The 23,464-nt window shown below is 48.8% G+C and overlaps 4 protein-coding genes across 16 annotated transcripts in view; 2 read left to right on the forward strand and 2 right to left on the reverse strand.

The window, feature by feature from the left end:
• Nucleotides 1–1,714, reverse strand: part of LOC128323072 (protein brambleberry-like) — a 23,758-nt gene extending 22,044 nt beyond the window's left edge. Inside the window, exon 1 of one of the 5 annotated variants that reach the window (XM_053245664.1) lies at nt 1,558–1,714. Coding sequence is in view for 2 of the 5 variants with exons in the window: in XM_053245661.1 (XP_053101636.1) it covers nt 914–1,022 (109 nt within the window). In the remaining 3 variants the exon portion in view is untranslated. Of the gene's footprint in view, nt 1–913; nt 1,207–1,557 lie in introns of those variants that run through there. The other 4 variants (XM_053245661.1, XM_053245662.1, XM_053245663.1 and 1 more) reach the window with 4 other exon arrangements.
• PYCR3 (pyrroline-5-carboxylate reductase 3) lies at nt 1,212–16,892 on the forward strand. Of its 7 annotated transcripts, none has more exons than XM_053245673.1 (7): nt 1,212–1,389; nt 2,191–2,298; nt 5,998–6,062; nt 10,191–10,370; nt 11,449–11,661; nt 13,806–13,898; nt 16,280–16,892. In XM_053245673.1, exons 1-7 carry the CDS (start codon nt 1,212–1,214, stop codon nt 16,460–16,462), a joined length of 1,020 nt encoding a protein of 339 aa, XP_053101648.1. In that variant the 3' UTR covers nt 16,463–16,892. The 7 variants fall into 7 exon arrangements, with proteins under 7 accessions (XP_053101648.1, XP_053101649.1, XP_053101651.1 ...); XM_053245674.1 differs by having other exon boundaries at nt 2,191–2,286; XM_053245676.1 differs by lacking the exon at nt 10,191–10,370.
• A 1,602-nt stretch (nt 16,893–18,494) lies between these two features.
• Nucleotides 18,495–22,580, reverse strand: TIGD5 (tigger transposable element derived 5). Its single transcript, XM_053245668.1, has one exon. The coding sequence runs from the start codon at nt 21,716–21,718 to the stop codon at nt 19,742–19,744; it is 1,977 nt and encodes a 658-aa protein (XP_053101643.1). The 5' UTR covers nt 21,719–22,580; the 3' UTR covers nt 18,495–19,741.
• Nucleotides 22,503–23,464, forward strand: part of EEF1D (eukaryotic translation elongation factor 1 delta) — a 34,176-nt gene continuing 33,214 nt past the window's right edge. For all 3 annotated transcript variants that reach the window (XM_053245658.1, XM_053245659.1, XM_053245660.1), the window contains exon 1: nt 22,503–22,659. The gene's annotated coding sequence lies outside the window, so the exon portion shown is untranslated. The remainder of the gene's footprint in view (nt 22,660–23,464) is intronic.

Consider the following 23,464-nt stretch of genomic DNA (forward strand, 5'->3'; position numbering starts at 1 on the left):
TAAAAAACAAAAACAAAATGCCAGGGCTAGATGGCACCCACCCAAGAATTCTGAAAGAACGCAAATGTGAGATTGCTGATCTCCTAGCAAAAATATGCAACTAGAAAATGTGAATTTTTCCAACTAAAAATATACAGGGGAGCAGCATCAGGAGAGAGGGCCTGCCCTCACTTCTTTCCTGTGGGTTCCCCAGAGGCATCTGGTGGGCCACTGTGTGAAACAGAATGCTGGACTAGATGGGCCTTCTTGGGCCTGATCCAGCAGGGCTATGTTCCTAACACAATCTATTTGGGGCAGGAGGAAAATGTGTAGCAAAAGTAGCAAAATTAATAGAATTCTACACATGTGAGAAAAAATTTTCCAGTTCAAAATTTTCCAGAAAACCCATCTCTCTGGATATCAAGTATACTGGACTATGACCCTCCCCATCTCTGACAATATTTAAAAAGCACTTGAAAACCCACCTCTTCACCCAAGCTTTTCCAGTTTTTAAAGTTTGAATCCGTTTTGACTTTTAGGTCGTCTAAAATGGTTCTAAGGTTTTTGTGTATGTTTTGACTTGTTTGATGTTGTTAACCACCTAGAGACCATGAGTGTGGGGACACACAGTGTACAAGTTTGACAAGTCAATAACTACATAAATAATGATGGGCGCTGTAGCCCACCAGGGAAGACCCTTCCTTTCCTCGGTTGTCGCCCTTGTTGTGTCGATTTCTACACCGTGCACCCCTCGGAGCAGGGAGCCCGTTTCTTCTCTCATCCTTTGGCAAGCGACACGTGCCTGAGCGCTGCGGCTGGAGACCAGCGGGCAGCTAGTCAGCGCTGCGCTACTGCGAGTAACAAAAGCCCTTTAACTACTCCACGTGCGCCGTTTAGGGCCGCCGCCCCCCCGCCCCCAGTTCTCGCAGCGTACCTGCAAGCGGGGGTCCTCCCTGTTGGCTACAAGGTGGGGGAGCTCCGCGCTCGAAGCGCGGCTCCTCCTGTCCGCCTGGTGTGCTGCTTCTCTGCACCTGCGACAGCATAAGCCGGCGGCGGAGAAGCAGAACCAAAGCAAGCCGCCAGTCCTTAAGAAATCGCTCCGGGTGACGCCATAAGGAGCCCAGCCAATGCGCAGCGAAGGCGAATTGGGCCGGTCTCCACGTGGCGTGTGCGCGCTCCTCCCTGCCGGGAGCAGGATTAGTGCGCTCTCCCGTGCAGAGGGCGGGTCGTAAATGGAGCAGCAGCCACCGCCCCAGAACAGAGAAAACGTTGCAAGCGGGTCCAGAGCCGGAGCCGGTTTTGCTGGCGACCTGGAAGGGGCGATGATGGGAGAGCTCCGCGACCTCCGAGTGGGCTTCATTGGGGCCGGGCGCATGGCCGGCGCTGTGGCCCAGGGGCTGCTGCTTGCAGGTGGGTAGGGCGGGGTGTGCGGCGCGCGCGCAGCCAAGTGGGGAGGGTCATGGCTGAAGCTCTCCTCTTGCTGTTAGAGGAGGCGAGGGAGCCTGCGCGCCCGCCCGGGCTCAGCCCTCAACTCTAGGGAGTTCTCCAGGGCTTCGGCGCAGCCTTTCCCAGCCCTACCTGGCGATGCTGCCGCTCAAAGCCCGCTGCTTGGCATGCAGGAGGCCCCAGGTCCAGTCCCGGGCAGGCTGCCGATGTGCAAATGCATGCAAAGCAGGCGGGCTTTTGATCAGCGGCCCTTCGAACAAGGGTTCCCAGGTGGTGTTGACGACCACTGGCAGAATCCCCAGCTGCAATTGGAAATCCTGGGAGTTGTCGTCAACACCCTCTGGGGATCCCTATTGGAGGGAACGCTGCTTTTGACCCTGGAGGGTGGCCCCTTCTGTTATCGGTTCCCGGCTTGTCTTTCAAGGGGGCTTGGGCACATACAAGGCAGCCAGCTGTGGGGAGAAGCCTCCCGTCTCTTCCTGTGTTAGCTCTTCCTTGGATCGGCCGAAGATTGTCGGCCCCCTGGGGAAGAGGGCCGTGCACATGAACAGTGCTGTGGTCGTGTAAAGAACATCCGGAAGAGTGCAGCATGTTGGAACCTTAAGAATGTCGGCGGAAATATCAATACGGAAAGTGCCCGGCGAAAACTACCCACCGCTTTCATAACCTGCCAAAAGCCCGGCTCAGTTGAAAAATAAATAAATGCATCTTTGAGAAGCTTTTCTGGAAGGGAGAGGTTTTAGATTCTGGTTTGTCCTTTGATAGACCTTCAGAGGAGGAAGAAGTTCCGTAAGGCCACTGCAGACGCGGCAAAAGTGCAGGAGCACATGTGGAAATCTGCCCTGAGTGGCCAGAGCAAAAGTGCGTGTGCAAGTGAGTGTCGGGGGTGGGGTGGGGGGAATGTTGTGGACACAAGTCAGTCACCAAGAGGTTCATCTGCAGTTGCCACCTGCTGCTCTGGTGCTGGAGATGGACTTCCAGTGCATTGCATTGACCTTTTGCACCATCCATCCTAATGACCACGAGGAGCATTGGGCGTAGAGATGGTGAGTAAGGGTCTCCTTAGCTGTTCTGCCTGTCTCTACTCTATGAACCCTGATTGGAAAGCAGATGGAACCCTCCCCCCTCCAGTATGTAGTTCTATAGATTCGGGTTAGGTCCTTCCTATCCAAAGTGTACTTCACCAATAATAAATACTTAGTATTTAGTTCTACAAGAATCTCCATGTGTCTTCTCTAAATAGCTGTAACCACTAAACTCTGCATTCTACTCTGTAGCTGGAGCGGGTAGCTTCTTTAGAGCTCTGCTAAACTGGGGGATAAAAATTGCAAAGTGGGGGGGGCTCCATTGCTGCCACAAGGCTTTGGAAAACGCCCTCTGCTGAAATAAGAACCTCCCCGTCTCTTACAACTTTTAAAAAGGCAGTCAAGACAAATTTGTTCACCCAGGCTTTTAATTTTAATTAGATACTGTTTTAATAGTTTGATGGTTTTTAAAATAGTTTTATTGTTTTATGTTTGAAAGTGTTGTAATGTGTTAACCTTTTTACTTCTTGTTCTTATTGTTTTGTTGTAAACAGCCCAGAGACTTGTGTCTTGGGTGGTACACAAATACGTTAAATAAATATTTTATTTTAAAAACTTATATTTGTGACCTATATCACTCCATTCATATACAAAGTTGTTGGTTTTGTTTGTTTGTTCAGTTTCTATACCGCTCTTCCAAAAATGGCTCAGGGCAGTTTACACAGATAAATAATAAAGAAATAAGAAGGATCCCGGTCCCCAAAGGGCTCACAATCGAAAAGAAACATCAGATAGACACCAGCAACAGTCACTGGAGGTACTGTGCTGGGGGTGGACAGGGCCATTTACTCTCCCCCTGCTCAATAAAGAGAATTAGCACGTTAAAAGGTGCCTCTTTGCCAAGTTAGCAGGGGTCAATGTTGTTGTTCTCTAAGTATCAGTGATATAGCTGTAATGTGTTTCCACGTATTTAGGCATACAGGATTGTGTATGAAATTTGAAATTTGTTTTATCAAATAGTAACCTTAGGACAGTAACTTGTGTCTCTCTCTCTCAGATATCTAGTGCACTGGGCTTCTAAAGCTGCAGTTCTATAAGCAGATATATGTGGAAGTAAGTCCCATTGAAATCAACAGGACTCGCTTCCAAACTTGCCCGAAGTCATGTGCTAGACTGGAAAGTGGGTTTTGTTACGGAGTGTGTACCTGTGAGCTTTTTAGGGCTTCACACCGGTCATGGGAAATTACTCCAGCTCCTTTGCTCTTAGTGATAATGCATTTGTTTGTATCACACACAGTATTGTGTGCACACACGCACCCCCAATGAAACCCTGTCTTGTGGAAGTGCTAATTTAGTTCTTCGAGTTGTGTAAAGAAAATGACACACTGGTAGCAGTACGCTTGGACACCTTCAGAGTGTACTAGGAGCTGTAAATTTGCTCCGGTTGTATGTTTTTAGCATAACATTCTGAATGTGCAGTTTGGGACATGGCGGATATCTTGACATAAGCTAGGCTTTAGCACACAGGGAACTTCCCTGAAGTGAAGTCAGAGGCCTTGGGAGAGAAATGAGCACACGGGAGCCTCATCTGAAGTTTGTCCCAAATCCCCATAGTCTCAGATTTTGCTTTGCAACCATGAGGGCTAAGAGCATGGATGAAGAATACCTTCGTGGTGACACTGACTATTTCCCAATGGGGCTCAAGCCCCTTGAGATCAGCCAAGGAGAGTTTTGTTTATTGGAAGAAGTGAAATCGGCAGGGTCTTCTCCGTTGTGGCTCTCTCATGCTAGAGTTATATCTCATGGTCCTTTTTAAGGACTGCCGAACCAGTTTGGCCCAAAGGGGGGTTATCTTTAATGTTCGGGGAGGGTTCTCTCTCTCTCACACTCACACGCACACACACACACCGCATTTCCACTGCTGGCGCTGTTTGCAAAATCGGTTCCATGGGGTGGCAGTGTACCTCCTTGCCGCCACAGTGCATGTCGGACCGGAAGTGGCCGATGCACATGCGCACATCGCACAAGCTCGCCGGCCACTTCCAGTTCAGGCTGGCAAGGCAGTACGCTGCTGGTGGGGGAAACACGGTGAGGTAGTGGTGGTTTAAGAGCACTCTCCCCGAACCTTAAAGGTAACTGTCCCCCGCCCATTGGTTTGACAGCCGGCTGGTTTGTACACATCCCTACAAAATTTACCTTTGACCAGGAATTCTCAAGGTGGGTTCCCAGACATTATTGTACTGTAACTCCCATCATCCCCAGCCACAATAGCTGAAGGGGATAGGCAGAGATGATGGGAGTTGTAGTCTGACAGAGTCTGGACCTAACAGCCCCAGTAGGTCAATCTTATTCAATATTTAGAAAGGAATGTCAACCCTTGTTTAGCAAGTGGTTTGACTGAGCTGCAGATTATATTCTATTTTCAATATTACTTCGATGGATTGTGCATATTTTTGAATTTTATTTTTGTGACTCATTTGCTCCTGTAATCCACTTTGAAGTTTAGATGTCAAATGTTATACATGTGTTAAAATAATTGTACATAATCTGATGTGTGGTTGGAAGCCTACTCTGGAGAACAGACACAGCTTGAGGAGGTGAGCAAGCTTTTCTAAAACAGAATGACATCTAGCCTTTTCCCCTTAAAACTAACTAACAGGAGGAGGGGAGATTGTAAGCGGCTGGTTTCTCTTTAAAGGATAAGTCCTAGTCTGTGTGTGTGTTATTTGCCAGGGCTAGCATTCACCGGGGCTAGCAAACTCCAGTGGTTTTTTTTGTCCCTGCCTGGAGGGGGTGTAGTCAGCTAGGGCAATGGGAGGCCCCACATTCCTTTGACATTCCTTTGACCCACGTCCTGTGTCTCAGTTGGAAGCCTACTCTCTACATAAGAGGTGTAGGCCGGAGAGGATAGTGAACAGGGATAGCAAACAGGACATTGGAGTTTTGCAGGAGTTTAGCGGGAATGTGCGGGGGAGCCTGGAACAAACTCCTGTGATCACAAGGAGCCCAATTATGGATGGAGTGGAGAAAGTGGATAGAGAGATTTCTCCCATAACACTAGAACCAGGGGTCATCCCATGAAACTGATGGCCAGGAAATTTAAGACCAACAGACGGAAGTACTTTTTCATACAACATGTAATCAACTTGTGGAATTCTCTGCCACAAGATGTGGTGACATCCAACAACCTGGATGGCTTTAAGAAGGGTTTGGATAACTTCATGGAGGAGAGGTCTATCATTGGCTACTAGTTGGAGGGTTATAGGCCACCTCCAGCCTCAAAGGCAGGATGCCTCTGAGTACCAGTTGCAGGGGAGTAACAGCAGGAAAGAGGGCCTGCCCTCAACTCCTGTCTGTAGGCTTCCAGCAGCATCTGGTGGGCCACTGTGTGAAACAGGATGCTGGACTAGATGGGCTTCCTTGAGCCTGATCCAGCAGGGCTGTTCTTATGTTCTTATGAGGTGATGCTAACGTTACTTCTGGATGTGTGTGTGGGCAATGCATAATCCACCAGTTTAGTAAACCTTCTATTTTCTTTCCTATTCAGGAGAAGTCCAAGCGGAGAACATCTTTGCCAGTGCCCCGTCCAACAGGAATCTGGAAAAGTTCCAGGTAAATGAGGTCAAAATGGCAAGGGCTTCATAGAAAATCATAAGAGGTTGCCAATTTTGGGTCCCCGGATGTTGTTGGACTTCAGCTCCCATGATTCCTCATCACACTGGCCAGATACCATTTTCAAACTATCCTGAGTGCTTCATCCAGTCTATTTCTGAAATATTCTAATGGGAATTCCCTTTCTACCCTTCACGATCCCTTTACTTTCCCAAATATTAGTGTTAAGGTAATACTTTTCTAAGCACCCTTGTCAGCTGATCCTTCCTGATGGGTGTCAGCTGCCTTGAATCTAAATTCTTGCTCAGGTTCAGCTGCAAAATTTGAAAGAGATGCAGGTAGTAATTATACTGCAGAGGCTCAGAGGAGGCAGAGTAAAAAAACAAACACCTTGTGAATAATTATTGAAAAACTGAATGGTGAACAGACATTGGAATGGGTCCAGGATTCCTTTCCTATGATGGAAGGATTCCTCCTTCTAGAGGAGAGCTGGTCTTATGGTAGCAAGGATGATTTGTCTCCTTTACTAAGCAGAATCTGTCCTGGTTTGCATTTGAATGGGAGATTACAGGTGTGAGCATTGTAAGATATTCCCATTAGGTGGATGGAGTTGCACTGGGAAGGACCCCTGCTTGCTTGCATGGAGAAGGCTCCAAGTTCCCTCCCTGGCAGCATCTCCAAGATAGGGCAAAAAGAGATTCCTGCCTGCAACCTTGGAGAAGCTGCTACCAGTCTCTGTAGACATAAGAACAGCCCTGTTGGATCAGGCCCATGGTCTATCTAGTCCAGCATCATATTTCATACAGTGGCCCACCAGATGCCTCTAGGAAGCCCACAGACAAAAGCTGAGGGCATGCCCTCTCTCCTGCTGTTGCTCCCCTGCAACTAGTATTTAGAGGTATCTTGCCTCTGAGGCCAGAGATGGGCTGTAGCCACCAAACTAGTAGCCAATGAGAGACCTGTCCTTCATGAATTTATCTAAGCCCTTCTTAAAGCCATTCAGGCTGTTGTCTGTCACCACATCTCATGGCAGCAAATTCCATAGGTTAATTATGCATGTTGTGAAAAAGTACGTTTTTTTGTTCCTAAATTTCTTGGCAATCGATTTCATGAGATGACCTCTGGTTCTAGTGTTATGAGAGAGGGAGAAAAATTTCTCTCTCTTAACTTTCTCCACACCACGTATAATTTTATAGACCTCTATCATGTCTCCTCATAGTCGTGTTTTTTCTAAGACGACGAAAAACCCCACCTGACTTAACATCTGTCTTTAAAAGCCCCAGGTGTTGTAACCTTGCCTCATAAGGAAAGGAAAGTGCTCCAGGCCCCTGGTCATCTTGGATGCCCTCTTCTTCACCTTCCCCAGTTTTATAATGTCTTTTCTGAGGCATGGTGCCCAGAACTGAACACAGTACTCCAAATGTGGCCGCACCATAGATTTCTATAAGGGCTGTACTTACTTACTTAATTAATTAATTAATGTTGGTCAGTCACTGACAACTCATACCACATCATCATATATGTGAAATTGTGTTTTTTGTCCCAATGTGCATCACTTCACACTTGCTAACATTGAACCGCATTTGCCATTTTGTCACCCACTCCCGCAGCAGTTTGGAGAGAGCCTTTTGGAGTTCCTCACAATCTGTTGTGGTTTTCACTACCCTAAATAGTTTGGTGTTATCTGCAAATTTGGCCACCTCTACTACTACTATTACTGCTACTACAAAAATTTATATACTGCTTCTCAATAAAAGTTTACATAAAGAAATAAAAATAAATAAAGATGGATCCCTGTCCCCAAAGGGCTCTCACAACCTAAAACGAAATATAAGATAGACACCAACAACAGCTACTGGAGGGATGCTGTTCTGGGGTTGACACATTAGTCCCAGTGTAGAACCCTGGGGAAACCACTTCTTTCTTTCCTCCCTTTAGAGAACTGTCCATATATACCTACCCTCTGTTTCCTGTCCTTCAACCAGTTACCAATCCACACGTGAACCTGTCCCCTTATCCCATGACTGCTAAGTTTTCTCAAGAGTTTTTGATGAGGAACTTTATAGAAAGCTCTTCGAAAGTCCAAATATACTATGTCAGCTGGATCACCTTTATCCACACACCTGTTGACGCTCTCAAAGAACTTCAAAAGGTTGGTTACCTTTGCAAAAGCCATGTTGGTTCTCATTCAGCAGGGCCTGTACTTCTATATGCTTAACAATTTTATTCTTTAGAATATTTTCCATCAATTTCCCCCAGGATACACATGAAGTTAACCAGCCTGTAATTTTCCAGATCCCCGCTGGATTCCTTGTTGAAAATTGGTGTTGCACTGACTACTTTTCAGTCCTGGTATAGAGCCTGACTGTAGGGATAAGTTAAATATATTTGCAAGGAGGTCAAGACTTTCACATTTGATTTTTTAAGGACTCTTGGGTGGATGCTATCTGGCCCTGGCAATTGGCTAATATTTAATTTTTACAGACAGTTTAGAAGGTCATCTCTCATCACCTTTATCTGACTCAGTTCTTTAGCCTCTGTCCCTGAGAAGCTTGGTTCAGGGAAAGGTATACACTCAGTATCCTCCACTGTGAAGACAGATGCAAAGAACTCATTTCGCTTCTCTGCAATCTCCATATCCCTCCTTAATAATCGCTCCTCATCTAATGGTCCAACCATCTCCCTTGCAGGTTTCCTGCTTCTGATGTATTTAAAGACATTTTTGTTACTCCCCTTGATGCTTTTAGCTAAATGTTCCTCATACTCTCTATTTGACTCCCTTATTGTCTCCTTGCATTTCTTTTGCCAATTTGTGTTCCTTTCTGTTCTGTTCATTTGGGCAGGCCTTCCAATTTCTGAAGGAAGTCTTCTTCCCCTTTATAGCTTCCTTGATTTGTTAGCCATGCTGGCATCCTCCCAGACTTGGTGGTACCTTTCCTCCTTTTTGGTATACATTCTAACTGAGCATTCATTACTGTAGTTTTGAATAAACTCCATACAATCTGGAGCAAAATGACTCTCCTGATTTCCCCTTTCAGTTTTCACCAAACTCCTCATTTTAGAGGTTTCCTCTTCTGAAGTTCCAAGTGTCTGTGTTAGACTTCCTTGGCGATTCTCTCCTCACATGTATGCTGAATTTGATCACACTATGGTCACTGTGTTCCCTAAAGGTTTCATGACACTGACATCTCTCACCAGGTCCTGTGCAGCACTAAGGATTAAGTCCGAAGATCACCTTCTCTCTGGTTGGTTCCATGACCAACTGTTCTAGGGCACAGTCGTTCAGCGTATCTAGAAATCTGGCCTCTTTGCCATCACTTGAATGTGAATTTGCCCAGTCTATGTGTGGATAATTGAAGTCATCCACCCAGAAGGTTGTATTAGGTCAGAGATTCTCAACTTTGTGTCCCCTGATGTTGATGGACCACAACTCTCATCATCCCCAGCCACATTGACCTTTGGCCTTGGGGCAGGAGATGATGGGAATTGTGGTCCAACAGTAGGGCCATTCACGTGACCATAAACTATAGCATGCGAATCCTGCCCAGTTTTGAGGACAGGGTACGCTCCCAATATTTGATTGTGTGTTAAATAAATACAAAGTTGGAGTGGGGAGTTTGATCATCTGTCAAGTCTCAGATGTGTAGGAGAGTGTTTTTTTCTCCTACCTCTTTCCAAAGCTGGAGACAGAATCTGGGTAGGGCATACTTGTGCTAGCCAGCTGAGCGAGCTCCTTGCCTCTGAACTTGCTTTTATTGAATATGTGACCAGATATCTGGAGCACACACAGCTCCTGATTCAGGGTACAAGACTTCTCCTACCCTCGTAATAATCATGAGGACAGCCCTAACCACTGGAGTCCCAAGGTTGAGAACCCCTGCGTTGGGCAGTAGTTAACCTAGATGGTCTTGCATGTATGCCCTTTGCAAGAGTGTTTTCTCCATGTGCTTCTTGTCGAGGTGGCTCCGTCTCCCAAGAGCTCCAAAAGACGAGCTCAGTCATGGCTCGGAGAAGGGCTAGTGACTTCTCTGGATGAAAAACGAGTGTGAGCAAAGAGCCCATGTAGTGATGAGTTGCAGCGTGATCTTTCTCCTCTTGATCTTTCCTTGTGCTCTCTTTTGATGGAAGAACCACGGCTGCAAGACCACACACTGCAACCTTCAGGTGGTGAAGAACTGTACCTTCCTGTTTCTGGCTACCAAGCCGTATATCCTCCCTGCAGTCCTACAACAGATGGCTCCTGCTGTTACCCCAAAGCATGTCGTCATTTCCATGGCAGCTGGAGTCTCACTCCAGAGTCTGGAAGAGGTGAGTTCTTGCAGGAACTTTTCCTTTCTGACATGCCTCCACAGCATGTCTCCATAAGCCAGGGCTTCCCAACCTTGGGGGGGGGTCTCCAGATGTTGTTGGAGAGCAACCCCCATAATCCCCAGCCACGATGCCCAAGCTACACCCTGTTATCTTTTTTTAAAGTTCCAAAAGTTTTTAAAATATGTCTCTTTGCCTGAGACCGTGGAAACTTATGATTAGTAGGAGCAGAACAGTCCAGTATCCTCATTCAATATAAATCATAGGTTCGTATGACTGACCACCCAGCTTGGTTGTCAATCTTTGAATTGGTTCTTTTTCTGAACTCTGAAGTGACCCAAGTCCAGAATGCTCTGCTGTCTAAACTACGGGCCATTGCCACATCTTTTGGTGGTAGAAGTGGCTAGTCCTCATTGCTGTGGAGGAGAAACTAGGAATTGTGGGAGTCCTGTCTGGAAGAGCCATGTCTCACCATCGTTTCCTCGGTTCAGCCACTGGGCTTCGGTGCTACTACACCTGCTGGCCCTTGAGACTAGCTGCCCGTCTGCTCCTACACTCATTTCCATTGCCTTCATTTCCCTCCAGCCCTTCTTGGAATGCTCAAAAGTATTTGAAAAGCAGAATTTTTGAACTGGAATCCAGATTGATTGATTGATTTGGCATTCCTATCCCACTCTTCCTCCAAGGAGCCCAGAGCGGTGTACCTGGTTATGTTTATCCTCACAACAACCCTGTGAGGTAGGTCAGGCTGAGAGAGACATGACTGGCCCAGAGTCACCCCGTGAGCTTCATGGCTGAATGGGGGTTTGAACTCGGTCCTCCCCGGTCCTAGTCCAACCCCCTTAACCACCACACCATGCTGGCTCTCCAGTTGTGCCAACTTTGTAACCGCGTGCAATTCTTAACGATCTCCACCCTGACTAGTAGCGGGGCTGGATTCTTGGGCTGCAGAGGACACCCAGAATCCTGGTCCACGTCCTGAATGTGACAGAGCTCTGTGGAATATTCTGGCCTGAGGCATGCCCTTGCGGGTGAATGTTTAATATGCCCTCTTCTGCTTCTCTCTGTGGTTCCACAGCTGCTTCCTGCTGGCACCAAGGTGTTGCGGGTCATGCTCAACCTTCCCTGCGAGGTCCAGTCGGGCGCCATCCTTCTGGCCCAGGGCTCCTGCGCTGGGGAACAGGACGTAGCCCTGCTGAAGAGGCTGCTGTCTCCGTGTGGGCTGGTCGAAGAGGCTCCGGAGTCCTACCTCGACATCCACACCGGCCTAAGTGGCAGCGGCGTTGCCTACGTGAGTGCCGCTTTAGTGGGTCCCAATTGGCCTGTCGCACCCCTTAGAAATGGCAGGTATCCTATTTGCCAGATGGGGTTTGGCCTCTTGAGAATTCCACCCGTTCGTGGCTTTTAAAAAAGCCAGACTTCTTGTGCTTATGGCTATACACCAGGCCTGCTCAACTTCGGCCCTCCTGCAGATGTTGGCCTACAACTCCCATAATCCCTGGCTATTGGCTACAGTGGCTGGGAATTATGGGAGTTGTAGTCCAAAAACAGTTGGGGGGCCTAAGTTGAGCAGGCCTGCAACACACACACACAAACACACACACACACACACACACACACACACACAGAGGGATTGGGCGTAACTCAGTGGTAGAGCGTCTGCTTTGCAGGCAGAAGGTCCCAAGTTGAATCCCTGCAGCATTTCCAGGCCAGGCTTGGGAGAGACTCCTGCCTGAAACCTTGGAGACCTGCTGCCAGTCAGTACTGAGCTAGATGGACCAAGGGCCTGACTCAGTGTAAGCCAGCTTCCAATGTTCCTGTGTAGAGAAGAATGGAAGACGTCTTTGGGGAAGGACCGTAGGTCAGTGGAAGAGCATCTGCTTTTCCCAGGTTCAGTCCCTGGCAGCATCTCCAGACTGGGCTAGGAAACCTGCCTGCAACCTCGGAGAAGCCGCTGTCAGTCACAGCGGGCAATACTGAGCTAGTCAGACCAAGCTCAGTATTAGACCAATGGTCTGACTTGGTATAATATGGATTCATGTTCCCTTTCCTCTCTTTTTCTTTATACTAGTCAAGCAGCCCAAAGTACCAAATGTGTTTGGAAATCTGTATTGGAGAAGCAGCACCTGTTTTGTTTTACTTATTTTAATTCTATCTCATTTTTAGCTAAAGGCGACAAAGCGGCTAACAAATGCCAAAAGCAAAACGGTTAAAAATCATACTTCTAAGGCAGCAGCAAATAAAACTTCAGAATTGTCCTGTGGAACTCGAGGCCTCCTGGAACAAAAACACCTTGGCCTTCTGTCTAAACCAGGGTTCCCCAGCCTTCCGTTCCTAGTTATTGTTGGACAACAACTCACATCATTCTCAGCCACAAGGGCCAAAGAGATGGTGGGAGGAGTTGTCCTGGGAACAACTTTTTGGACTCCTGTCCAAAGAATGCCAGTAATGAAGCCAGGTGTGGATGCCCCTGGGGAAGGGATTCATAGGCTAGCATTGCATGTTAGTATCTTAAGTCAATACATTTCAGTGGCAGGCACTGAGGTTGGTTATAGTCGAGGATGGGGCTAAAGAATTGTAGCAGACATGAGGAAGGTCGTGTTTGAAGCAGGATTTGAAAGAAGGTGGCATTGCATTAAAAACTGGTATGAGAAAGTACTATTAAGGGATGTGCATGAACTGGTTTGAAGGTCTGGTGGTTCGGCCGGGGGTGGGGAGTTACCTTTAAGGAGCAGGGAGGGTGCTCTTCTCCCCCGACCCCTGCGTTTCCCCTGCCGGTGTTTGTTGAAAATCACTGGTGTGGGGTGGCAGTGTACCTCCTTGCCACCCAGGTCAGCATCAAACCGGAACTGCCTGACACATGTGCTGGCGGGGGAAATGGGTGGGAAGGGGAGACCACCCTCCCTGCTCCTGAAAGGTAACCCCACCACCCTGCTGCTGAACCGGCCATCTCCTGCTGTTTTAACTCCTCTCCCGGCTTCAGTTCCTCGTTTGCAAAGTGAAATTGCAGTGACTCCACCAGGTTTTATCTTGTTGCTGCTGCTGCTGCTGCATCAATGCAGAATATGAAGGAGAATGGAAAATAACAGGGTAGCTAGCTGTAGGGCAGTAAGAAAGATTCGGGGAAATAAAGAGGGGAGGAAAAGCAATCTAAAGTGGAAAAACAGGATGGGGAGGATAGAGAGGGAAGAAAGATTAAAGGGGGCAGGACAGACAAGAGGGAGTCATGCTAAGGAGAAATAGGGCCACCTAGGAAGGCAAGGGCCAGTGAGAGTGATGTAAACCAGTGTTAAAAGCTGTATTCTTGACCTCGACCTTCTAAGTTCCATCTTGCCCACCCTTGCCTGATGTAGGCTGATTCAGGACCTTTCTTTAGTGTGCCACTTTTATCTCAAGGATGCTGGCTGCTTTTCCTCTCCTCCTACCTTATTCCAGGTATACACATTTGCTGAAGCCCTGGCAGAAGGCGCCGTGAAGATGGGGATGCCAGGAGACATGGCCTATAAGATGGCCGCTCAGACACTCTTGGTAAGAGAAGGGCAGATGGTTTGCCTGTGATTCTGACCCACCCCCTCCTCCCAATCCTGTCTCATAGTTTCCACTCTTAGTTTTGCTGTCCTAAGCCATGTTTACACAAGGTTGCTTGTGTGTACTTCGTTTAAACCTTTCAGAAGGGCTGCAGTCCTCAATGTGCAGACTTAGAACTAAGCTCAATTGAAAAAAGTGGGACTTCAGTCTCGGGGAAACATGGTTTAGGGCTGGGCTGTTAGCTTCATGGTGATGTGGGCAAGGGCCATCTGCTGTGCAACAACATCCAGAAGACACCTTTTTGGGTAAATTAGATAGCTGAAAGTAAGCTTGTGGGGAATTGGGAAAGTAACTTTTGTGTGGAAGGACTGGGATGATTAGGACATCCCAGTGGAGGTAGATTCTGGGTTCAGTCCCTGGCAGCATCTGCAGGTAATGTTAGAGATGACCTTTCTCTGTCTAAAATCCTGGAGAGCTGCTGCCAATCAGAGCAGACAATACTGGCCTAAAAGACGAATGGCCTGACTCAGTTGAAGGCAGCTTTATATGTTCACTATAGAAGGGATTAGTACTTCCTCTCCAGCAGTCAACTCTGACTGTTGTGTCTCATTTTTAGATGGAGTATATAGGAAGCTAGCCACCTAATGGCACAGTGGGGAAATGACTTGATTAGCAAGCCAGAGGTTGTCAGTTCAAATCCCCCTGGGATGTTTCCCAGACTGTGGGAAACACCTATATTGGGCCGCAGCGATCTAGGAAGATGCTGAAAGGCATCCTCTCAGATTGCGCGGGAGGAGGCAATGGTCAGCCCCTCCTGTATTCTACCAAAGACAACCACAGGGCTCTGTGGGCGTCAGGAGTCAACACCAATTTGATGTCACACTGCCTTGTACTGAGTCAGACCATTGGTCCTTCTAGCTCAGTGTTGTCTGCACAGACAGGCAGCGGCTTCTCCAAGGTTGCAGGCAGGAGTATCTCTCTTGGCCCTGTCCTGGAGATGCTGCCAGGGAGAGAACTTGGAACCTTCTGCATGAAAGGATGCTGGTGCTTTTCCTATAGTGGCCCCATCCTCTAAGACAGGGGGTTCCCAACTTGTGGTACTCCAGATGTTGCTGCACTACAACTCCCATAATCCCCAGCCACAATAAATTGTAGCAGCGAAGAGTACAGTGAAATGGTGGGTGGGTGAGTGGGTGAAGGAAAACACAGCTGGGATACCTCACCCCACATTCCCTAACGTGACTTCCCTGAACTTGTGGAGAGTGATTGCTGTCTAGGAGAGCATGTAAAGTAGTGAGACACTTGCTACCAAATCCATCCCTGTCGAAGTATTTTGTACCTCTTTCTATTTGAATGCCACCTTTCCTCCCTGTGGCCTCCTGCTCTTACGGGTCAGATTGGTCCTGCAGAGGCTGCTGGGTTCTGGCCCGGTCTAAGCAGCTTTACACCGTGATCATGGCCCTGTGTCTTTTGGCTTACCAGGTCCATTTCTGTACTCATTCCATTACCTCTCTTCATACCTGCTCCAGTTCAAAGTAACCGTCCTGCATTGCCCTAGGAATAACTAGTGTCTTGCTTTTAAGATGCATAAAGAATAAATTATGGCCCAGAGCACACTCTCTGCAGATGTCCCAATGCCCTCCTGGCCCATCACTTTATCACAGGAAGATGCTCGCTCGTGTGTGTGTGTGTGTGTGTGTGTGTGTGTGTGTGTGTGTGTAAAAAGGCACCATTTGGATGAACAGCCCCCCACATGATAGAGGGACATGCTGAGGTGAGGGGGCATCCGGACATCCATGCTCTCAGCACATCCCCTTCCTAATTACATGGGCCAGTAAGGAGCATGCATAGGAGGGCCATTTGGATGAACAACCCCTCTGTGATAAAGGGACATGCTGGAAGAACATCCCAATGGGTGCACTCTTGGCATATTCCCTTCTTAATCCTCTGGGCCAGTAAGGTAGCATCTGAGCCAGCCGATTATTATTAAAAACTACCATTTCTGAAACACGTTGGCCACTGTGGCTGGGATGATGGGAGTTGTAGTCCAGTAACATCTGGGGACTGTAACATCTGTAGTCCAGTAACATCCCAAGCTTGAGAACCTCGGCTTTAGAGTTCTGCCTTCATGGTTGGTTGGTTTATATTTATGTACATCCTAAGACCCAGGGCGGTTAACAACAAGATAAAAAGCAATTCAATAAAAACAGAATAAATACAGCTAAAAGTTCAAAGTCTATCATTTACAACACCCCAGTGAGGTAGATTAGGCTGAACTAGTGAACATCTTGGCTGGGTGGGGATCTGAGTTTGGGCATCTGGCATTATGATCCAGCACCTCCCTCCCCCTGAAAACCATCTCTTGTCTTCTCTTCATCCAGGGAGGAGCCAAAATGATCCTAGAAACGGGTGAGCACCCGGCCGTCCTGAGGAGTGCCGTCTGTACCCCAGGGGGCACGACCATCCATGCCTTGCATGAGCTGGAGAAGGGGACTCTTCGGGCGACTGTTATGAATGCTGTGGAAGCAGCTACCACTCGGGCTCGTGAACTAGGCAAGAGATAGAGAGCAGGCACTGCTGGTTGGGTGGGTGCAGGGGAGGAGTCCCCATTCACCACCTTCTTCTTCTCCGTTCAGTTGTGTCCGACTCTCCATCACTCTATGGACCAATGCACCCCGTGCCATCCTATCTTGCACAGCTTCCTTTAATTCCACCGTGGTCATTCCGGTGTCATTTTTAATAATAGCCAGCCACCAAGCACAAGGCCGTCCCTGTCTCCTTCACCCCATTCACCACCGCGATGAGAGGGGGACCCTCCAGTATTATAAATGGAACCAAGACCAAGGACCATCAGTTTCCCTTGAAAGGAAACTGGGAAGAATCCAGGGGCAGATGATCTAGCTGCCGCACAGCTACTCCCACAGACTTGTACAGTCCATTCTAAGCGCCTTCCTTGGAGAGCTGGCCTATAATAAAGAGTTGCTGCTGCTTCCAGGATCGTGTCTGTCTTGTTTCATTTAGATGGGTCTGTTTGATGCTGCGGTGCCCGTCATCCCCCACGAAAGCCCATGCACCTCCTCTTCACTCTTTTGGCCACCCAGTGAATTGCTGTTCTGCCTCTTACTTCGATGTGGAAGCTGTTTGGTGGCACAAGTGCCAGCGGAAAAAAATGTCCCACTCTACTGTTCTGTTCTTAATTTGATGAAGCGGTGTGTTACAAGACTCCGCAGCCTGAACTCTTTGGACATGTAGAATGCACACAGACCTGCTTATCCTTTAAAGCAGGGGTTCTCAACCTTGGGGCCCCAGATGTTGTTGGATTTCCACTCCTTTGGCTGTCGTGGCTGGGGATGATGGGAGTTATAGTTCAACATCCCCTGGGAACCCTAGGTGAGAACCCCTACTTTAAAGGATGTAATAGATAAACATATTTTAACTGTCTTGTTTGTAGGGATGGATGAGATCTGCCCCTACATCTTTTGCTGTTTCTGCCTGCCTTGGCACCATTTTAGTAAGCAAAAGCTGATATGCAATCTTTTTCAGAGAGGATCAGCACTATTGTGTATATCCATCACTGGGCATCAGGTTTCTTCTTCAAATGCAGAAGTCAGCAGCACTGATCTGAATCACTGTACATGTGTGATTCCTTAATTGTGTATACATGTTGTCTGACTGGGCAACAGTCTGTGCAGTTTCCCAGCCACTCTTGTGGGTTTTATAATTCTTAGAACCTTAGTGCCTGTTTGGGGGCACTTTGCTTAAGCATTCCACTTGGGGAAGGGAAAAATCTCAATCTCCATCTCCATTCTTTTCAGTTTTTCAGAACCTGTGTGTTAAATATTCCTGCAGATGTTTTCTGCAGCTGCTTCCCTAAGAGTAAGCTTATAGGCCCCATACAAAGAACTGTACTGATCAAGTAGCAAAGTAACAGAACTGGCAAAATTATAAAGGGGTCAAATCCCTAATGTGTAATAGCCTAATCCCATGCTGAGAGTACCCTGACAACTATTAATTTTAATGGGTGTAGGTGAGGATAACTCTTAGGAGTGAACTTTATATATATTATTCATATATATATGTGTATGTGTGATTGATATATACACACACACACACACATATATATATATATATACACATACATATATACACACACACACAGGATGATGAAGCTATATTTTGCTTACCCAAGCGGCATGAAAGTACACCATGGGAGTTTGCATTCCAAGATTCTGATTGCTTCCAGCCTTCCTCACCAACTATGGTTTGTTAAAAACCTTTTTGGTTTTTTTGGTTTTTGTTTTTTGGGTTAATACAAAGTTCTACCTCTTTACTTCTCTCCCCCCAGAGCTAGCTGTTAACCATGATTCCAAACCGGAACCAAATATTTTTATTGGTTTCATATTACGGGAGCTGTGATGTTTTAATGTCCTAAAATGCAAAAATAAAAATTTCCTCAAATGGGCACAACATGCCTAGGGAGAGCTTTGGGTTTTTCTTTTCATACAAAGTAGATTACCACTGCCATCTCTACCCACCAGACACACACCACACAACCTGTATGGGAGAACTCTGCTCCTCTAAAGAAAAACAAGAAGCCTTTGTCAAATTAGTTTAATCTATATTTCTGTAGCATAAAATGTTCACTTAATTTTTTTGGGCGGGGGGGACGGACAGAGTGCTTTTATTTCAAAAGCATCCATATTGCAGGAGCTTCATGAGGCCCTGGCTTATACAGGGAAAAGGGTTACACTAGCTCCTCTGGTCATGAGGTCACCCATAGATTATTAAGCATCTCACAAGTGTCCCAATCTAGTGCATGTCCAAAAAATGCTGTTCAAAATCAGACAAGGAGCTTTAACAAGGAGCCAATCAGCACATATGGAGTGAGATAATAACCAGCTCTTTCCTCAAATGTGAGATTCTGCCAAAAAAAGTTTCCAAACATGCAGGGCTAACACTAAAGTTGTTAGACACTGTGGGCAGAATTGGGTAGAGGCAGCACAACTGTCTGCTTTTCCACAGTACATCTCTGGGACTTGCTCCTTCCTGACACGATTTTGCTTTCAGGCAGTGTTGGAATTGCTCTTCTCTGTTGCAACAGTGTACGGTTCACTGGCCACAAATAATGTATTTCAGACCATCGCAACTCTCCTCTTAGGCCAGGATCCTTTGTTTACATGGGATGTGGCTGAAGGCACCATGGAGAGATTTTATCCCTATCCCATTGTTTCACAAGGTGAAAAATTCTTCTGAATTTCTCTGAATGTGTGGTAAGATTTGATGTAGGTATCCTGCCAGACAAATGTTCAGAAGAAACATCCACTATGTGCAACTGGTAGGTAAAAATATCAGTGAGACTCCACCCTTTAGAAGAAGCAAGAATCAGGTCCCAGGCAAAGGACCTAATCTTTTGTTCTAGGAGCAGTCTTCCTCTCCCTACAGTCTGTACCATCCACTCCCTCTGCCCCATTGTCCTCAATAGCTGCTTTCTTTTCAGCCCCAGAATTGTGGAGTAGCTTCTTTGAGTTTCTTTTGAAACCCCAACTCATTGATTAGATCCTCTTTCCTGCCACACTGGGAGATTAGCACCTGGCCCACACAAGAAAGGAAGCCCTCAATGACAAACAGCCCTAGAATAATGGTGCTTTTTGGAGTCACGCCACTTTAGCAAGCTCATCACCCTCTAAGGGGAAAGACTTGCCCTGTTCTGTGCTTCTTACAAGGCTTTCGCATATGAGCACCTCCCAATCATTATGGGTTCAGGGCATTACCCCCTATTGCTGCATGAAAATTAGATACTTTGCATCAGTGCAAGAAGAGGATTAGCTGATCTGAACTGCTCCTTACAAAGCTCTGTCAGAAGGCTCTGTCTGATGCAGCTGCTGGGCCATGCTGATCAAAGAGCGAAGCTGCACTAGCTTCAGTGGCCCAACTTGCCGGGGATCCTGGCTCTCTAGCCAGTGCAAGGCCTTCTGCAGGCCCTTTATCGCTTCCTGGGCAGTGGGTAGCGGAGGGTCTCCCCCCTCAGTCCCAACACCTCCCTCTCCTAATGATGTCACCACCTCCTCCTCCTCCTCCTCTCCTCCACAGCCAGAAGACCCCTCTTCCCCCTCCTCTGTGTCCGCAATCGCATCATCCAAGCGGAGCCAGTCGGCCACCTCCTCCGGAGCCATGCGCCTGCACGCAAGGGCAGCCAGGTGGGTCAGGTCACTGAAGACTGAGTTGTCCACACCAGCAGCAGTGGCCTCCCCTGGCTCTTTGTCCTCCCTAGAGTGGGGCTCAAAGACAGCACGTAAGCCAAGCAGCCAGCATCTCTCGATGGAGCCGGCTGGGATGAGGTCCCAGGAGAGGCCTGCCAGGTGCAACATATCCTTGAGAAGAAAGCAGTGAACAAAATCCAGAGGGCTGCCCCCACCTGCAGGCTGCCCTGACGCCCCTGAGCTGCCCGCTCCTGCCATGCACGACACAGCCAACCGCAGCAGCTCCCGCTTGTACAACTGCTTAAAGGCGGACACCACGCCCTGCTCCAGGGGTGCAGAAATACGGCTTCCCCCTCCCAAGGAGCCACCTGCTGCCTTGGGAAGGAAGAGGGCCCGGATGGAACCATCGGGAGTCTGGAGCTGAGGAGGGTTCTCAGGGCCGCTCCCAGTGGACAGAGGAGGGCAGCTAAGTAGCAACACCGCTTTCTGCTGGAGGCAGTTATGGCGCAGGAAGCGCTTCACGCTGGGCACAAAATCGTCAAAGAACCAAAGGCGGAGAAGGGCAGGGCCCAGCTGGGCTTTGGGACTGTAGCGGTAGCAAGCTAGAAGCTTGTCCTGGTGATGGCGGCGGAGGCAGGGAGGGTCCCGCAGGCCCCCAACCACCAGCAGGTTCAACTTATGCGTGCCGGTTAGGTTAGCAGCTAGCAACACGGTGACCCGGTCTCTCCCCCCTGGCCAGTGACGCGAGGAAGGCTGTGGGAGGCAGCAGGGCTGCGGCAGCCTGCCTCGGCCTGGCAGCAGCTTCCAGTACAACCCGGTGATGTTGGCGTTATAGATCTGGTCATCGCTGAAGCCTCCCCCATCTGACGGGGCAGAGGCTGGTGGCAATGGAGCCAGATCTGGCAAGGCTGAACAAGGAGTCCTGGCCTCCACTTCAGCTTTGAGAGCCGGCACGTCGCCCACCATGCCAACAGCGGCCCCCTCGCCGTAAATGCGTTGACTGGAGATGCCGTGCCGCTTCTGCCATCGCCAGAACCATCCGTGGCTGGCTTTGAAGGTGCACTCTGGCCCGTAGATTTGCCTGGCAAAGACTTCTGCTTGGGCCTGGATGATGGGCCCAGAGAGCGGCACGCCGTGCTGGCGCAGGGTGAGGAACCACGTGTAGACGGCGCGGTCAATCTCCTCCTCATTCGCTAGGCGCATCTTCTTGCGGTGCGTGCCCACCTCGCCGCCCAGCTGGTCCAGGAACCAGCGCAGCTTGTTCTCGTCTTTAAGCCAGCCACGAAGGGTGCCTCCAGGCACCCCAAAATCCCGGCACACGGAGGCCTGCCGCTCGCCTTTCTTCACGCGCTCGATGGCCTGCAGTTTGTCCTTGATGGAGTAGGCCCGCCGGAAAGCCATCCTTGATGCCGACAACGGTGAGGGAGCCGAGGCACAGAGCCCACTTCTGACACCACCATCAGCAGAAGCAGCAGCACCACCACCATCCTGGCCCCGGTGACTTGGCAACTCCAGCGGGGGCTCCCCTGGCGCTGCCTGAGCCAACAGGCCACCCTCGGGGCTGCCTGCCCCTTCAGCTCCTTCTTCTGGAGGGGGCAGGGTGTCCTGGCCCTCTGCCATAAGAGGCTCCCTCCGAAATTCCTTGAGAAGTCCTATAATTCTTAGGTATGGGCCAGAAGCCGGAAAGGAGGCTCTTTGCCGGCCCAAGCGCCATAAAACCAAGTCCTGGGAAACGAGGGCGCGTTATAAGCGGGGGGAGCTGAAAACTGGGGGAGGGGGAGGTGGGAGCCACCACCTTTTGTCTCCTCTCTCTCTCTCTCCTTTACCAGCCTTCAGATAGGGCGCGCCGGCGAGCGACGAGCATGCGCCGTCGGATCGCCTGTCTGCCCTTACCCCACTGTCTCTGTAGAATGTTCCACTCCTCTCTTCTTCCCTCTCCCCCCCCCAGTTCTTCGCATTGTAGTGGACTCTTCCAAGCTCTACTTTGGACTGTTCCAATGCGGGAAAGAGAAAGAGGTTTTTATTTTCCTCTCCCGTCTCCTAAGCTCGCTCGTCCCATTAAAGACGCCGCTTTTATTCCATTATGTACGGTGCAGAGAGAGCAATCCGTGCGCAGGCGTGTTGGTTGTTCTATTCCAAATTTTCCCCCACCCCCGCCGTCAGCATGCTTTGCCTGTTCCGTTTCGCACTTAACCTGATGGAGTATTCCATTCCTTCAGCCTCTGAGGGGTGTAGTGTGTGTTAAAGAATGATAAAGCGGGTGGGGGGAGCTATAAATCTTATCCTCACAAGCAATCCCATATAACTTTTAAAAATAAAATCACCATCCCCGACACCACCTCCTTCCTGCCTACCTTTCCTCCCCTTTCGCCCACTCCGCGCACCCCGTTTTGTAGGGGAGTTGGTGTGGCCCGAGAGACCATGCTCCCCACAATCCTCCGCGCGGCGCGTGCTCTCTTTCTCTTTTCTGGCTGAGGCCGGGCAGCGCGGTGGTCTCCCTGCAGTCCTCTTACTCGGGTTCCTTCTCCATTATTTCCCCCTTCTGCTCTTGCCTTCACCGTGTGAGTAGAGCCCATCTCCTCTTTGGGCTAAGGCCAGGGGAGGCCCTGGAGCCGAACGAAAGGTTGCCAGGCAACAGGGGGTGGGGCGGAGGAGGAGGCGGCGATCCCAAGGGGGGCGCGTGGCCTGAGGCCCCACGTCCCATAATGCTCTGCGGGGGCGCCTCTTGCCCTGTTCTTGCCTTGCTAATCCCTACTGCTATCTATTTGTGTGTGCTTCTATAGATATATGTCTCTGTGTGTGTGTGTGTGTGTATATATATATATATATATATGTATGTATATATATGATATATAAATATCAAATATGTGTGTGTATACACATATAACTGTATATCTGTTTCCATGTATCCTGTGTGGTTGCTAAGAGTTCACACCGACTTGACGGCACTTAATCAATCATGTATGTATATTGTTGATTAACAAACATAAAGCTAATGTGCCAGATGTCAAGCTTCCGCCGTCTTCAGTTGCTCTGATGTTCTACGACAGGCGCAGCAGCTGCAGTAACAGTTAGAGGAGAGCTGGTTTTGTGGTATCCAACATGACTTGTCCCCTTAGCTAAGCAGGGTCTGCCCTGGTTGCATATGAATGGGAGACTAGAAGTGTGAGCACTGGAAGAGGTTCCCCTCAAGGGATGATGAAGCTCCTCTGGGGAGAGCAGAAGGTTCCAAGTTTCCTCCCTGGCAGCCTCTCCAAGATAGGGCTGAGAGAGATTCCTGCCTGCAACCTTGGAGAAGCCACTGCCAGTCTGTGAAGACAATACTGAGCTAGATGGACCAATGGTCAGACCCAGTATATGGCAGCT

Source organism: Hemicordylus capensis, chromosome 4 (genome assembly GCF_027244095.1).
Source record: "Hemicordylus capensis ecotype Gifberg chromosome 4, rHemCap1.1.pri, whole genome shotgun sequence".
Lineage (NCBI taxonomy): Eukaryota > Metazoa > Chordata > Lepidosauria > Squamata > Cordylidae > Hemicordylus > Hemicordylus capensis.